This window comes from Pollicipes pollicipes, unplaced genomic scaffold (assembly GCF_011947565.3).
Source record: "Pollicipes pollicipes isolate AB1234 unplaced genomic scaffold, Ppol_2.1 Scaffold_7231;HRSCAF=8579_pilon_pilon_pilon, whole genome shotgun sequence".
NCBI classification, from domain to species: domain Eukaryota; kingdom Metazoa; phylum Arthropoda; class Thecostraca; order Pollicipedomorpha; family Pollicipedidae; genus Pollicipes; species Pollicipes pollicipes.
In genome coordinates, this window is record NW_023597034.1 from 25,324,403 (window position 1) to 25,342,216 (window position 17,814).

Sequence of the window (17,814 nt, forward strand, 5' to 3'; positions counted from 1 at the left end):
GGTGACCGGCCGAGGGCAGCGAGGCCCACAGGTGGGTATATAGCCCCCGAAACTTATGTAACTAGGACACGTTCAGCGACGGGTGCGTCGCATCACTTCACTGTCGCATCAGAGGTGACCTTTTCAAGAAGGGCGTCTGGTAGTCTAAAAATGGGTTTATGGGATAGATCGTCCAAACGTGCTGCACAACAACGGCGAACCCTTATCTCCGTACACGAGCTATTGCGTAACAATTCTGTCTGCGGCATAATGTCAAGCAAAGGTCGAGAGAGCCTTCGTCTTCTTTTGACCACAGTGCCATCTCGTGGCCATGCCCGCTAGCTCGGCGCCCTCCGTACCGACGGGAGGGCAGGCGGGTTGCGCCCATCGTCCGCACCCGGTCCCGTGCGCGCCTCGCCGACCGGTTGAAGCGCCACGCCCTGACCCCGCTCTCACCGCGCCGGCACGCCGAGATCGGCTCTGACAAATCGTCTCAGACGGCTGTGACGAAAGTGGCCGGGCGTGGGCCGGCCGGGATCCTCCGGGCAGACGGCACGCGGTCAGTGCGCGGCGGGGGGCCGGGCGCCCGACCGGCGGCGGCGCGTGCTGGAGCAGGGACGCTCCACCGATCAGATGGCCGGCTGTGGGCAGGGAGCGTGACGCAGCCGACCTTTTTGTTTAGTTTTTTTAAGGTCAGATGCGACCCTGATGGAATTGTATAACCAAGTTTGCACGATTTGATTTGCACGTCGTTCATCTGTTGTGAGCACGAGGCCCGTATCAAGGCGGGTGCACTCGGCCCCCGTGCGTCCCCTGGGACCTGGCTGGGCCCCGTGCGTCCCCTGGGACCTGGCTGGGCCCCCGTGCGTCCCCTGGGACCTGGCTGGGCGCCCGTGCATCCCCTGGGACCTGGCCGGGCGCGAGGGCATCCCCTGGGACCTGGGCACCACCCGCAGCATCGTTCCGTGCGAGCCCTGCATTCAAGGCACAGGGATTTCAACAAGATTGGGTGTAACCCTTTCTTGTGTTGAATTCGGCAACAGTTTGTGGAAGAAACGTATTGTGTGTTTGACGTTTGAATTGTGCCTTGTCTAGATTACATATTACCCGCTGTCTCCGACATCATGTTTTTCGCCCTTGATTCGGGATGGCATGGTCTTTTGGACTTTTGTCCTTTTTCCTTGGCCAACCAACCTGTCATGTAAGATAGGATAGATGGGATTGGGCTTCTTTGACGTGCATGCGTATTTCAACGCAACACGCAGCGGCGTGTCGTGTCAAATTACCCGAACCATCACCAACCATCATACAGGGTGATCTCGTTTAGGTAACCTCCGTCGGGCGATCTCGGTCAGGTGACCTTGACCAGGTGATCTCGAGTTGGTCGGATCGTAGTCGTAAAAAGCCACAAGTCATCGTTCAAAAGCCTCTTCAAGAGATGGATCGATTACCAAAACATGTTGTGTATGTTATATCGGCAGGTAGCAGCATTGGGTGAACTAATTATACCCCTTTTTTGAAGCCAATAAATTACAGCGACCTTCGTATATAAAGAGACATTGCTTATAAAAAGCAAACACCTGAGTCGTATGAACATTTGCAATGTATGGTTATGTCCTGCCATACATGCAGCATACATATACATATATATATATATCTATATATATATATATAGATATATATATATATATATATATGTATATATATATATATATATATATATATATATATATATATATATATATATATATATATATATATATATATGCATGTGTGTTGTGTGTGTGGTGTGTGTGTGTGTGTGTGTGTGTGGTGTGTTGTGTGTGTGGGTGTGTGTGTGTGTGTGTGTGTGTGTGTGTGTGGGTGTGTGTGTGTGTGTGTTGTGTGTGTGTGTGTGTGTGTGTGTGTGTGTGTGTGTGTGTGTGTGTGGCGTGGTGTGTGTGTGTGTTGTGTGTGTGTGTGTGTGGTGTGTGGTGTGTGTGTGTGTGTGTGTGTGTGGTGTGTGTGTGTGTGTGTGTGTGTTGTGTTTGTGTGTGTGTGTGTGTGTGTGTGTGTGTGTGTGTGTTGTGTGTGTGTGTGGTGGTGTGTTGTGTGGTGTGTGTGTGTGTGTGTGTGTGTGTGTGTGTGTGTGTGTGGTGTGTGTTGTGTGTGTGTGTGTGTTGGTGTGGTGCTGTGTGTGTGTGTGTGTTGTGTGTGATGGTTGGTGTGTGTGTGTGTGTGTGTGTTGTGTGTGTGTGTGTGGTGTGTGTGTGTGTGTCTTGTGTGTGGTGTGTGTGTGTGTGTGTGTGTTGTCGTGGTGTGCTGTAGTTTTAAGTTCGTTGACTTTAGATACCTTGATCTACAAAATGACGTATCTTTAGAGAACACAACACGTAGGTCTTCCCTACATTTCAACATTCCGTGCATGATTATAGCAAGTGAGTGTTGGAGGGCACACATACGTCGGATCCCAATTGTATTCCAAACGGTGTCAAATGGACAAGGAAAGACCGTGAAAAATATATTAGCTTTTGAGCGTGCGTGACCCTACTGGACGCGACAAAAGAGGTCAGTGTATTACGCAACTTGATATAATGATATATCCCTTAACACGCTCTCGGATGACGGGGTCAAATTCCCCCCCTCCCCCCGTTCGAGCGAAGGGTATTCAACCGGCCAACCGGGAGCGTGCTAATGGTCTCGAGAAAAGATTGCTCCCAAACAAGGGTCAGACAGCCCAGACTGTAATTCGTGACTGCATTTTTTGCCCGCGAGACAGATGATTACTAAAAAGCACTTTCCTCTCTTTCAAAGGTCTGCGTGCTCCTTGACGGTGTCAGGCCTTACGCTCACGACAGCAGGAACACCTTCTGGATCGGCCCCTCGTCTGGCACGTGGAGGCACGCACCGGTCCCACAGGCTCTGTCATCAGACCTGGGCCGCGACCGGCTGGGGGCCACCCTCTGACGGGGCTCACAAGGGAGCGCCGGGTGAAGGGCGCATGACATTGGAGCTCCGACGCGTCGAAGGGCATAACGGTCGGCTGTCATTGATGTACGCTCGTTTCGTTGCGCTTCCTTTGACTACCGTGTATCCAGACCGTCAATGCCTGCAGCACAGTTAGAAAATGGTAGACGATGTGCTTCTGTCTTCTCCCGAAATCGACGCGATCGTCGATGCCAAACGAGTATAGACTGTGCATTCCAGTCAGCCCGTCAATGTGGGGAGGGTTGGTTAGTTGCTCCGCCGGACACCAGGTGACCTTCGATGACCGCAGGGGCTGATGAGGCGCGGCTCCAGCCATGCTGCTACTCACGTCGCCTTAACTCATGACGTAAACCACCGGGTCGTCATTGCCACAGCTAGTCTTCAGGCTGACCTAGGTGCATTTTGTTATCGGAATCCAGCATGGGAGCAATGTACACAATGCGTGGAGAATGGTTGGATATTCTGTACATTTTCCGTCATCTTGGTTTTTTACACATATTTCTAGATCACACGCCGTTAGATGATTTAAGCTGTGCAATAACGTAAGTTGTGTAACATACTTCTGCCCGCTGCTCGAGCAATTGAGTTCACCGTTGTAATGCCATGTTGCAACTGGGTGAGCAAACACACCTAATGCAGACGGAAAAACGTCCGTCATGATCGAGCGAGATCAACATTAGAATCAGGTTGAACCAACGTTCGGCCCAACGTTGCCCTCACAGCTCCAAGAACACCGACCTGGTGCAGAGCAACCATCACATAAAAAGTTCTCGTCATACTAAGCGTGGTTGGTGCACCCTCCGTGGTTGCTCCGCAGTGTAAATGCATAACTTCCGGGACAGCCGCAGCGCCGCTCCGGGACAGATGGACGGTCCGTCCAGACGCGTCCCGACAGACCGCGGTTGGTGGCGTCGGACGAGAAATCTGCACCAATCTGGGCCACTCTGGCTGCTGAAAAGCGCCTTGACTCGACTTTCGTGGAAGAGTCTGACATCGGCAGGAGTACAGCTTGTGTCATGTGGGTCGTTTGGGTCGTTTGGCGAAAGCGGCTGCTGCTTTATTGCACTCGGTTGCATTGTGACTTTCTGTGTTGTGGCTTTCGTAATTTCTCGTAGAAAATAATGTTCACATCTCGGAGCTCGTGTATGAGGTCACCAATGCACATCGTTAGAACATAAACGATAATTCTAAACGTACAAACAAGATGCTTTTCGAGCAATTCCATACAATCACAGGCTGATTTGTCACGACGAAAGCTCATTCAAAACCCTCCTACACAGTGTGGGATCAAATTCATTGATGTACGTTTACCTGAGTACGATAAGCTATCATTTCATTTCGTCACAACTCCTTTGCATATCAACGAGATCCATCAGATCCAATTGCGCACGCTACTCCGCTAAATCACAGCCCCTCCCATTGTTATCGGCGCTGGTGGGCGCCTGCTCATTGGTTCTACCACTACTACTACCACTAACCTGGTGGTAGCCAGGCGTCATTTCCCGCCGAGCTACTATCAGGATCGCCAAGGAGGATTGGCAGAGTTTTGGACGCGATCATACAGCACCGTAAAGGGTGCTTTGGATCTAGGCAAATATGCTTTGGATCTAGGCAAATATGTATAGAATAGCATTTGAGGTGCCGCAAAATTGCCTACTGGTGACCGCTTTGCGGTCAATTAAAGATCTCTGGCGATGGGACATCCTGCACAGTATCCGCACCAGCTTGATTTCGAACTGAAGATGCTGTTTTTGGGAAGGGTAGGTGCGGTAGAGTCACGTTTAGTGGGTTGCACCAGTCATTCCACAGCTGCTAATAAGTGACAGCGGGAGATAACCAGCCTGCATTTCACTTTGGTCAAGGTAGCGCTGTTATGGTCCCTTAGTTTTGCGTGAAAAAGTGGGTAAGGAAATGCTGTCTCCACAATCACATATTTTGTGGATTAAGACACGAATATTTGTAGGTTCTTGCTAATATCCCACAACCGCGTCACTGAAAAGTTTGCGCTGCGGCGTACAGTCAGCGGTATGGCTTTCATACTGTCGGGGCTCTTGATCCCTCAATATCGACTTGAGCCCCCTCAGAAGCAAATGAGAGTGCTGGGCCAAAGAAATACAGAAAAAAGCATCCTCATTAATGGTACACTAAATGCCTGGACATATGGGTGTTAGCACCACATCCATCTTGTATCAAATAATAACCGGCAAGTACTCAATGTTTTGTCGTTGCAACTCCTTCATATGTGAGGGCTGGCTGTGAATGTTTAACAGGATTTTTACATTATAACACCTGGGTTGGGATAAAGGACAACCAACTGCTGTATGCGGCAGCTTTTAAAAGTACAACATGGCTTAGATTAATCCATGTTTTCTTCAACAGTGGCAAGTGTCGCACAATCGTCACTACGGTGATATTCGACTGCTGATTGAATGGAAAACACGACCAGCGACAGCGGTAGGTCATCAGTGATTCCGGGTGAAGGGCAGAACTTCGCGACGAAAGCTTAACATGCCGCAGTGCTCGGCACGGTCCATTCTGCCCTCTGACACTATCTGACCGTTAGCGCGACCGCTGCCACCAGCCGCAAGCTATCCCAATCGGCAGGGCATAGCGAGCGCTTAAAGCGACTCGGCCGCTGCCAACGACCGCAAGCTATCCCAATCGGTAAGGCATAGCAAACGCTTAAAGCGACTCGAACGCAGCTGACGACTGGTCCGTGAATCAAAACACGCGCTCTAACCAGCCGAGCTCGGCAGTCTATCTTCCACCTGGTTGCACCACAAAAATTTGTCGAGGAATCCAATCAACATGTTATGTGCGATGTATTCCAGAGTGAGAGAATACTGGAGTAGTTTTGATCGACTAACGCGAATAAATCTGACCATCAGCGCAGCTTCGAAACGTCAGGTTTCCTCAACAGAACCGACATTTTTTGACAGTGGCGTATAATCGTATAATCACCGCCTCCTTGTATACTGAAGGTTGATTATTTTCAATATGAGCGCTCCAGGTTCACGACATCGAAACACCAAGGTTTAAGGCCTTTCTTGCTGATGTCTGATTGGTTCAGCCCCCTTTCCCCCAGTGCTTTTAAAAAGCTACACCGCAGCATACAATACAAAATAAGAGCCTAGCGATGCTGAACCGCGGCCCCCCTGTCGAGCCTGCTAGCTCAGTGCGCTACTGACACCAGCTCGCCGCCATTGCAGGTCTCCGGCTCGCTGGACGCGGCTTGCGGGATGGCCAGCAACGGCGGGTACGAGGTGGCGCGTGACGACATAGAGCTGGGGGTCAGCCCCGGCCACAGCCGCAGCCTCTGCGTGCTCGGCACGGGCGACTTCGGCCGGGCTCTCGCACAGCGCGCTGTCGCCTCCGGCTACACGGTCACCATCGGCACCCGCAGCAAGCAAAAGCAGGCGTGAGTCGGGCTCATCAGAACTGTGGTCGTGGGCGCTTTGAATGGGTAGGGGCAGGCGCGCGAGGGGTAGAATGTTACCGAGTGTGAATCATCGGCGTTTTACTACCAGCAACATCAGAAGGAGGCCGAACAGGTGTGGTGCGGTGAGAACGTTAAAAACCACGTTGATTACTGGAAAGGATATGCTTGAAGCTGCTTATCTCAGTGCTAAGTTTATAAACGCTACATTGGCCCAGGCAAAATCCGAAATCTTGGTCACTGGCTCTTTGCTTTCAAAACAGTTCAGATGTTTGCCGCTGTTATCCTTGCCATATATGTGCTCAAAAATAGGCTTCGGTTGGTTTGCTGGGTAGCAGCATATTCGGTTGGTTTGCTATGCAATAACTATGAAAAATGGCTGATGGTTTGTGGAAGCAGGATTTTCTAGTACGACGACCACACATTGGTGCTCTGAGGTATTCATTCGCAAGGAACCTCCGGAACAGTTTGCAGTAAGTGATATTATACCAAGCGTTGGGAAATGGGACGAGCTCTATGGGACACACGTTTTACTCCAGCTAGCTCTAAGACACAGGCTTGCTTGCTATCATCCGGCATGCATACATCGCGGCACTGTATCACTGTGTGCTCCAATGGTAACATTTGCTGTATGCATGTGCCGTAATTTTTCATAAAAGTTCCGGTCAGAAATGTATTACCGTAACGTTAATGATCTGCTTGAATTACATAACCTGCCCCAATCTGTCCAGGTCTCGGAGATAACCGGGCGGTGCCCACTCTGAGATTTCTCCATCGCAGCGTCCCGCGGTGTCCGGACCCACATACATCACCGTGGCGCCACAGACCGTTCGACCGCTTCTGAAAAAGGCTTCGCTAATGGCGTGACTGTGCCACCCCGTCGGCTCTGAGAGCGTCGCGCTCCACTGTTGGCGGGCCCTTTGTTGGAGAGCGCCGGAAGCGGTGGCAGGCGAGAGGGCGTCATGGCTGGCTGGCCGGCGGCTTTCCAGGTGGAGGCAGCGACACCCTCAGCCGGGATGGGTTGCCGTTTCAAAATGACACACAAAAAGAGAGTGTGCAGACTATGCAGGGTCCCCTGCACTGGCATGTCTTTCCGAAAACAAAATCATTTCTAATGCGTTTGCTGGTTGCGCTGCGTGTGCTGTTTTTTTCTGTTCTTTTTTTTACTTGCACTGTTTGTTAGGCCTCTTTCGCTCTTGTGGCTGAGTCTGCCTCTGAACGGCAGACAGGTCTTCAGCGCTCACTCATACATCGCTCAGATGCGATGAAAGCAACCATGCTATGACATAAACGCCCGACATAACAAATAATCAGCCGCTGTGATCAAGACTAAATAGCTTATCGTTCCACAGAGCTGTGCCCTAAATGGGCATACTACAGAATGGGCTCCTAGCTGACCAATTATTTTGACACCAGTGTCATGAAATCGATCTGCCATAGTCTGCCACGATATGCCGACCTATGTATTACCCACATATGGACATGGTTCTTGCATACATGCGGCCGTTTCTGGCTGTCCTATTTGCCTTACATTATCCACGGTTTTTCTATATCGATGTGTATACAGTATGTACTTAAGGGCGTATCCCACATTTATATGGGGTTTTGAACTGAAGTAGCCACCTTGAAGAACTTCCGGTGCTATTTACAATTCTACTCTTCTTAAGCCCTCTAGTTCCTTAGCTACACGCCCGCGAAAATGAGGAAAGGTATATCGGGGACATAATAACGCCATTAAAATCGTGTCATTCCATACGCCATGCGGCGATCAGAGATAAGAAAAAATAATTCACGCACGCTTCAGCACGGCATAGAGCACCTGCTGATACACGGAACACGTTGTGGGTGCTTTGGCATCGCACCATGTGACTTAATCAGTTTTCTGATGATATGGGTGAACGGATTGCGGTGTCGGGCAAATCTGAGTCGACCTCTCTCACCCAGTGTTTGTGTCAACATCTCTTGCAAACATACTTTCTACTCGTGACGTGTTAATGGGTATGCCGCAAGGAACATCTATTCGCAAGACCTGTCTAAACGCCGTAATGTGCAAGTTGCTCTTCGACTTCGCCTAATAAAAATGTATGTTTACGATTCTATCCCCCCATCAATCAAGTGCGCACATTTTATCACCTATCATGCATGGCAGTGAGCACCTCTAGCGTCAACAACGTCCGTGACGTCCGCTGCTGACGTAAATTTCAAGCATCGTCCTGCCATGCATGTCGAAGCCTAAAAGGATTGGTCTCACAAAACAAGCCGTCAAGTTCTATTTTTCTTGGAAGGAACGAAACATCCTGCTTTATAAAGGGGGTTTTCGGCCAACAAATCCAGTACACTATTGCAATAACACTCCAACATTGTCATTTTAAGGTTCGCCTTTGTCTTGATACTATGGACTGAAACGCTGCCAATTGTAAGGAACCACTTTGTCGCGCCTACCTTCTACTGGACCCATGCTTACGCGAAAATGTCACAACATTGCTGTCACTTAAACTTCTCGCAAATAGAAAAATACACAACTTGATGGGGAAAAATTATGTAACGTTATTTGTACCTAATGGAAAATAGCTTATCGATGTGGGCCGCACGGCTCTGATGGGTAGTCCCACTGATACAGCTATTTTGAAATTGAATGCGTGGGAAGGTGGCATAGTCTTCACGTTGTCTTGGCCTTCTCATTGTGATAGGAATTTGCTAATAACGCTGCAATAGTTGTACAAAGTCGTGGCCATTAGACAGCACTTTTGGAAGGCGAGCACCAAGTGGTGGTAGACTTCTGTTATGACGAGGTTTGAATCCAAAGACACAGCGCAAGGCTGTTAAGTTCTCGGCGTTTGGGATGCGTTGGGTATCAAAATTTACTCTTAAAATCAAAACTTAGTGCTCGTTTTGAGAAAACGAAATTAATTAATTTTCTGGTGGGCTACATCTCGTCTGAAAAAGAATTTTAGTGGGCACTCCCTGTTTCTCCTTCGGTCCGACGCATTCCCCACGCCACACCGGGCCGGCTCATCGGCGCCGCCTGCGTCGCCGTGGCTGTACCCTTGCTCTGATCACAGTGATTATCGCCAAACCGATGATTATCCGTGCTCGAGCACTTCGGCCTGTCTGCAGACGCCAGCGCGAGTCTCCTGCGTGACTGTGCCACCATCAGACCCGACCACACCGTGCCGAGGGTCCGCTGACACCGACGCGAGCTCCTTCTGAGACGGGGCAGTTATCAGACCCGGTCGGACCGTGCCGAGGCGCGGGATTGGAAGGAAAACCAGTTCACTGGGGCGATCATCTCAACCCGCTGAGGAGTTGGCAGAGGCTGCTCAGCCCCCGGGCTCAGAAGCGAGAGCGCCATCTCTCGAGTGTTGAGAGCACAAGTTACGTACTCCCAGTTATGGTGTAGATTCCCTGCCTGGGCCCATGGTCGGGCTCCATGGCCTCGCAAGCCCGCCGTGCGCAATCGCGATTTAGAGTCCACCTGACCTGCCCTCGCCCTCGCAGTGACATGATGAAGCTGATCGAAGCCACTGGGGCCACCCTGGCGTCCCAGGTGGACGCTATCGCTGCCGCTGACCTGGTGGTGGTGGCCGTGGCGCGCGATTTCTACGACTCTCTCCCGCTGCACGTGCTGAAGAACAAGGTGCTGATCGACGTCAGTAACGGCCCCGTGTCGGGCAAGGCGCTGAGGTAGGCGTTGGAGCCGGGCCAGCACCGTGGCGCTGCTCGTTGGTGACGATGCTGAGTGGTAGGTGGGGACTGGAAAGCCAGAGCGGTCGCACAGAATATGAACACGGCCACGTATGGGATGGAAATTATGGGAAGAACTTGCACAAATTAGTAGAATCCACCGCTGTGTTTGTCTTGGAAAGTATTGTTGTCCCTGTATACTTTAATGGCTCACAGCTCTTACGGAAAGCAGCGCTGTCATTGGACAAATCATAACGAGATGCAGCAGCCCTGTGCCAATGGCATATCTCCGCGCATTGCTTCGCCCGCTATCTGGAACGCCCGCGTTTCGCGGCTCTGCAATTTGCCTGGCTCGATTTACTGTCCCGTTATGCTGCAACGAGATCGGACCATGACTGGCTGTGACCTGCGCGGGCTGCTGACCGCAGCCTGCGCTCCAACGCGGAGCATCTGCAGGAGCTGGTGCCGTCGGCCGTCGTCGTCAAAGCCTTCAACGTGGTGTCAGCCTACCTGCTGGAGACAGGAGGAATCCAGGGCAGCAAGGAGGTTGGTATACCACTTCAGTGTGTTCTGCAGCGCTGTTTTCCGATCCGCTTCTTGAAGATTTCGTCCGATTGTTTTTTGAATGGATGGATTTCAGAACTCAAAACTCAAAACTCACACCCAGCAGTGCTTGACGTTTGACCCCTGACCCCTACCATATGATCGTGAAATCCCAGGTGAATGGCGGAGTTTAGTGGCAAAAGCTCAGCATGCCGCAATGCTCGGCATGGTCCGTCCTGCCCTCTGATGTCACCAGGTCTTTAGAACAGCCGGTGCCACCGACCGCGGGTTATGCCTGACAGGGGCAAATAACGGGCGCCTAAAGCGACTCGAACCCACATCGCCAAGGGTGGGTGGATCGGAAGGCTCTAGTCCAATGAGCCTCCGGTACGGACATGTTTAAGAACCATGCAACAACAGCAAAGATCATGCGCAACAAAACTTACTACCGATCAACAGCCCCACCATTTATACACCAACAACAGCAAAACAGTACAACAGCCACACACCAGGCGGCACCAGTTATCATCCGTGCCCAGTAATGGCGCCGGTTATTGCCACCATGGTGACGGCCACCACTGTCACCAGTCTCCGACATCACTCACTAATCATCGGCGACTTTAAGCACCCCGGCGGGCCCGTTATCACTTGTCACCAGCCGTCGTTTCCACTTGGCACCACCGTCCCAGATCCCGGTCGCGACCGACTCGGAGCGGGCGCGGCACCAGGTGGTGCAGCTGGTGCGCGACATGGGCTTCACGCCCGTCGACATGGGGCCGTTGCGGATGTCACGGGACATCGAGAAGATGCCACTGGAGTTCTTCCGCGACTGGAGGGGTGCCTTCGCTGTGGTGGGCGTCCTGTTCCTCATCGGCTACATCGCCAACTTCATCAAGTACGTGCGGTGCATGTAGAAGGATTCGCTGCACAGCGACAATACTGACACAGATTATTCCAGCCGCGCCGAAGTCATTCGAAAACTACTTGTTAATTGCTTGATCTGCAATGTGCTCATGTTGTGGCTGATCGAAGCATATGGTGTAGTAAATCGACAGATCCGAAAGGACTGATCCCCGACAACGTTCCGCTCGTCACCTTTGCGTCTGTGACAGGGTCACGATAGCTGCAAATGCCACTCCACCTCCGCAGGTTTCAGCTGTGCAAAAACATCACCGTCAACGAGACCTGGGACTGGTCCGTGTTCAAGAAGATCCTCATGACGAACTTCAACCGGAACCTCGGCGTGATAGCGCTGGAGACACTGGGAGCTGTGTATCTGCCAGGTGCGACCAAGTTTTCCTACCGCCGCCCTCTCGGCGCTCCCGCCCTTTCAGAACTGGGCTTAACCTCCCGGCACGGGGCACTGTCACTGCATGCGTTTTCCCCGTGCTCTGCGCTTTGTTTGAAAACCATTTTACCTTCCGGTCAGCCCCATTTCAAGTTAAGGTTCTTTCGTGTCACCCCCGATGCTGAGGATTTCTCGGGGATGTATAGGGGCTTCTCGGCGGAACATTGTCGCGATCGGATTTCTAGTGTCCATGGTGATGCATGTTCATGTGTTTGTGTTTGCCATGACTGCCGGGCAAGCGCATTGCTACCCTTTTCTGTTGCTTTTTGTGATTTCGTTCCATCCCTTTAGCTGTTCATGCTCTTAAAAAGCCCTCAGTTTGCTTCCATCAGTTTGTTATTTCAGTACTAGAAAGGAAAGGGCCACTGTTTAGTTTCACATTCCCTTCAGCATCACGGGTAGCGTCATGTGGCACGTCCAGGGTGCAGAGTACAGTTGCTCGCGATATCTAATCGCACACCTGAAACATGATTGTGTGTGTTTCATTGCGTGCGTGTATTTAGTGCGTAAATATTGCGGCTAGAGGTTGCTGCAATACCACACTCTTAATGAGATACTGACCGGTTTTCTTCGGACCGCGCGTCAGGTATCATCGCCGGCTTTCTTCAGCTGTATCGAGGAACAAAGTACAGCCGGTTTCCAGCCTGGCTGGATCGCTGGCTGCGCATGCGCAAACAGCTAGGCCTACTAATGTTGGCAATGGCAGGAACTCATGTAAGCAATCCCGCCTTGTCGTGCTTGTCGACTGTCCGGTTGGGGTGGCCGTGTATGTAGCTCGCGTTCACGGCCGAAACTTATCTGGCCGTGAATACGATATACGGTGAATACGTAACACGGAACTAACGAAAGCTGTCTAACCACTCACGTGGCAGTTTGTTCTTGAGTACCTGTGCGTACCGTGGCCATGCCTTCTTTTTTCCACAGAGCCTAAAACGGCTTGCATGCTCCGATGATAACTGCGTAGACAAGTTTTTGTCAGCGTGTGTACCTAGCCCCTCGGTGAGGTGCGCGTCTCCCATCTCATGCATGGTCTTCGGTACATGCGCAACGATCGTGCCACAATTGTGCCTGCCCCTTTGCAGGGGCAAACAAAAGGTAACCACGCTTATGCGGTAAACATATTTGGAATTCATCGGTTCCGTTTGCAGGGCTGCATTTCCCTGGGCATTTACCACCCGCATCACCAATACGACTGGCTGTTTGAAGCACCAAAAACCATCCGTGCCGAGGTCGAAGTCAACAAGACCTTCTTCGAAACCCAGACTGTCAACATCTGGTTTCACCACCCGACTTGGAGGGGCGAGCTCTTCCTCACTCTTGGTCAGTTTGGGTATGGTATCCCGTTTGCGTTCATGTATGCGTGTGACATTACAAAAGCCATCATCCTCCATGACGGATTGTTCGTAGGGACGCCGACATCCATGGACGCAGTGCCCCAATGTTTCACGCCCGGCGTCGCCCTGGATCCGCCTCCGCCCAGTAGGACGCAGGAATGGCTTGAGGCGTTTGGGACCGGCCGCCGGTGCTATTCTTGCGTCACCCTGGACAGAGGCGGATCCAGGCCGACGTCGGGCGTAGCACGCGGGTACCCCCACATTTACGCGGTGCCGGTGATTGAGGAGATGGCTGGCGTTGAAATGTTTCACGTCGTCATACCACAGGAACTCCACAGGATTCTGCACATTCAGTTCACTAATTTTCGAGGATGTGTCAGGCTGTCTGTCTGTCTGCGCACATCTTTGCAGCCAGCCGCACACAGTGCACACGGTTGCGCGGATGACGGCGAATTTTGCACACCCGACGACGGTTTCATTCCTCGTGACGACCCTGAATCATTAATTGTTCCCTTCCGATGCCGACAAGATCACGAGCTGTGCGTAAAGCGGCTGCAGTTTCTCCGGGTTTGAAAGGATACAGCTTAACATGAATTGGAGGGGGGGGGGGGGGGGAGGGGGAGACGAGCAGACCACGAACCAGACGATGAGCACAGTTCGTTCCATTTCGGATGGCTCATGAAATTTCGACAAAACTGTAAATTTAAGATGATACTTTACACACTACTGAGGGTTTTTAGGAAAAAGAGCGAGCCAAGAAACAAACTATATCTCGGCTTTAGAACATTTAGAAATTATAATCCATGAATGTGTATTTTCCGAACATCATTCGTATGAGCACATACGCAGAGTATATACCACAAGATATCACACTCATAAACTCGATGGTGAAAAGATGGCATACCTGTGCAGTTATAAGGGTGCTGTTACATAGAATGCACCTGAATTAGCTCTCATTTGATTATGGCTTGGGTCCAAAAGCTCGTTTGCTCCTCGAGTCCCTTCATTTTTATAGCAAAAATACAACTATCCGTAAGCTAGTGATTTCAAAACCACATTGCAGCTCGAACATGTTTCGAAATCGCGAGCGGAAACGTATTCAGAACGCTGCAGCATGAGAGCATGGCGGCGCGGCGGCCGAGGAGTGGCGCCATCCGACCGACAGCGCGACCCCGGACGCGGCTGGTGACGTCTCAGCGACGAGACGGCACGTCCGGTCTGTCCGCACCACCGCCGCTGACACTCCCGTCACTGCGCAGCTGGCCTCAGACGCCGCCGCCGGAGCCGGCCGCCACCGCAGCCCGCGGCTTTAATAAACCAGACAAGCCGTTCGGTTATTTTCATGCATGGTCCCCTGGGTCAAACGGGATGCGAATGAAAGCAGATGAAAGCTTATTGGAACGTTCTCCAATGCCGTGAGTACGTGTTGCAGCACAAAGCCCAAGAATGAGCAGTGTTGCACGGACAATGCAACTTGTGCAACAGCTTGTGTGACCTAAATCCCATATCAGAGGTTTGCATTGTGCAGCTTTGTGCATGCTTACGTATTTACCGCATACAGATGCTTTCAAAGCTTACTACAAGGGGCAGAGGGTATCGTCTGTCTTTGATTTGATGGCTCATCTGTCCTGTAGTGGTTCGGTCTAATCGACGCTTTTTATCCGTTTGTTATCCTTGGCGCGGTCTCTCTGGGGGTATTACCTGACCTGCCGTGCTCCAGGTTGTGGTTATATGAGATACTCTTTCCTCCTGTGACACGACCTGACTTGCCCCAGGACGGTAGCGCTCCATCTGGTGGTCGTCCTGGACATTACCTCCCTCTGCCATGACCTGGCCATACCTACCTGTGGTGCGCCGGTGCTCTGTCTGTTGGCTGTCCCGGACATTACCTCTCTGTTACATGACCTGGCCTGTGGCAGGGGCGATGCTGCCGTGCTGTTGGCTGTCCTGGACGTTACCTCTCCGATGCATGACCTGGCCTGTGGCCGGGGTAGTGCTGCCCTGCTGTTAGCTGTCCTGGACATCCCCATTCTGTGACCTGCTCTGCCCTGCCCCTCGTGCACTGGTGCTGTCCGCTGCTCGTCCTGGGTGTCCCCCTCACTGTGACCTGCCCTGGCCCTTCCCAGGTGCGGTCGCACTCTGTCTACTGGCCGTACTGGGTGTCCCCCTCACTGTGACCTGCCCTGGCCCGTCCCAGGTGCGGTCGCACTCTGTCTGCTCGCCATTCTGGGCATTGCATCGCTGCCGTCGGTGACCGCGCGCCTCACGTGGCGCGAGTTTGCGTTCGTCCAGTCGAAGCTAGGCTGGACGGCTCTGGTGGCCGCCTCCCTGCACGACGCCGTGCTGGGCTGGGAATTCATGGTCACCAGCTACAAGTGCTACATGCCCACCGGCCTACAGGTCAGCCCACATCGGAGGGCTGGGTTCCGGGACATCTGGCAGCCGACCTGGGGTGGGGGAGGGGGGAAATAGACATCCGGGTTGAGAGGGTTTGCCCGGGTGGAAAGGCCCGTTTGGAAGTTACGTAGCGCGTCTGAAAATGCAGAGATCGCGTGGGAGTGTGATATCTGGGAGTGGCAACGTCCATTGTGGAGGGGGTGGTTGGTCATGTCTGAGGGTGGCAGAAAGCGCCGTCGGTGGCGGTGTGTAACTGCAAAGGGCCCCGCAACTGCTCGCCCACAGGTCAAGGTAAAATGCATTCTCATGTACTGGCGACGTTTACGTTGCCTTATATCACTATCAGTTTGCGGAATGGAACATAGATGTCGCTCCCGCCTGAGTCGGTTGCACGCTCAGCTTCGGAACGGTGCGATAGTGACTCCTGTGGCTTGCTGCCCTTTGGGTGGCGGAGATGCCATAGAACTACGACGGGCGTCTATGACAGCTCTTCGCGATCTCCATTAAAAGCCAGTCTGCAGAGCCGTGGGGCGTATTAGTGATGCGTGCTATCGCTGTTTTCAGTACGCCCTGTACCTGCCGATCATTTGCGTGATCGGGAAGCTGATTCAGCTGATCCCGGCTGTGAACCGTCGACTGGTGGAGATCCGCTCCGGCTGGGTCAGAAAGGCTTCATCAGAGGCCTAGCGCCGTCTACCGACCGGCTGCAAATCTGTCCACTCAGCTGTCCACGAACCGTCCACAAATCCGAGGTCGACCGCTTGTTCATCGGTCCACAAGCCTTCCACGCAGTCATCCACCGGTCCCGTTAAGGGCTTAGTGTCACCTGCCTGTCCATCGGCCATCTACAAAATACCCATCATCCAGCGAGCCGTTCATCCAGACGTTCACAAGTCTGTCACAGAGACCGAGTCAACACGACTGCCACCATACCATCAACTCCCGCGCATCAACTCCGCCAAGGTTGCTCCTTCCACACACAAGTAAAATCATTTCGAACTGGACGTCGTGTCCTTGCAAATTACAAACAGGCTTCTCGGCGTGCCCGACAATCACGCGTGAGACAGACGCGGACAGCATGGACTCCACATGTTCATATTGTCGTAATGAAGGCAAAACTGTTTGTGTGACACTTTGACACGGCAAGTGTTTTGTGGGATAGGAGAACAAAACAAGCAAACAAAACTGATTCAGCTGAATGCACGGAGCTGAGTTGGTGAAGTGGAAAGCTTGTGGTTTTGGGTCAAACAAATATATTCGGTGTATTTCTATTTTTTTATTTCTCGTATCATTTTTCGATGATTTTCGTATTTCTCGATGATTTTGCCCAAACTCAGTGACATGAAGTGAAGATTTGAGCCAGTGGTGGCAATAACATTTGCATCTATTTCATTTCTTTTACATTTATTTCATTTGCATCTATTTCGTTTGACACACTGCGTTGCTGAGTGAGTGGAAAGTTCCGCCGGTACCTCCGAGGATTAAGCCAATCCCTTTGATGATTGGTAAAGCGGAAAGCTTGTGTTTTTGGCTCAAGCACATACATTCGGTGAGAACTTGCACCTCTCGATGATTTTGCCCAAACTCGGTGATCCAATTTGAAGAGTTGAACCAGTGGTGGTAATTACATTTGCATCGATTTCATTTCGTCTGACACGCTGCGTTGCTGGGTAAGTGGGCAGTTCCGCCGGCGCCTCCGAGGATTGAGCCAATCCCTTTGGACGATTCAAGGAAGTCTGAATCATTTGTAGTTTACGGTGTTCGGCATCACATGCCGTGTACCGCAAGGTGTATAGTGTACCATGCTGGAAGGGGTGAAAGGAATACGAGTGTCTGAAGAGCTGATGATGACCCGAAACTAACTGACGGAGTGATTCATCAATTCAAATACGACTGTGAGCTATGCATGATGTATTTCCTATAATAATCACGAATACACAGTACTAGGCTTTCAACACGTCTCTTGATGCCTGTCCCCGTCGTAGGTCTGGCTGTAGGCCTGGTTGTTCCAGACGGATGGCGTCATGCATCACCATGACGCCCACACAGCAGTCATTGAGCCACATCGCTCGACATCTCGACTCTTACATTAAAAGAGCTGAAATAACTCGCCGCGGGTGGTAATG

At 51.8% G+C, this 17,814-nt stretch overlaps 1 protein-coding gene across 1 annotated transcript; it reads left to right on the plus strand.

The window, feature by feature from the left end:
* The first annotated feature begins 5,591 nt into the window (after nucleotides 1-5,591).
* On the plus strand, nucleotides 5,592-16,717 carry LOC119110242 (metalloreductase STEAP3). The gene is made up of 10 exons (XM_037233987.1): nucleotides 5,592-5,610; nucleotides 6,156-6,364; nucleotides 9,881-10,066; nucleotides 10,495-10,612; nucleotides 11,299-11,504; nucleotides 11,759-11,892; nucleotides 12,544-12,671; nucleotides 13,106-13,277; nucleotides 15,489-15,691; nucleotides 16,253-16,717. The coding sequence occupies exons 2-10, from the start codon at nucleotides 6,186-6,188 to the stop codon at nucleotides 16,373-16,375; spliced, it is 1,449 nt and encodes a 482-aa protein (XP_037089882.1). The 5' UTR covers nucleotides 5,592-5,610; nucleotides 6,156-6,185; the 3' UTR covers nucleotides 16,376-16,717.
* Nucleotides 16,718-17,814: the final 1,097 nt, after the last annotated feature.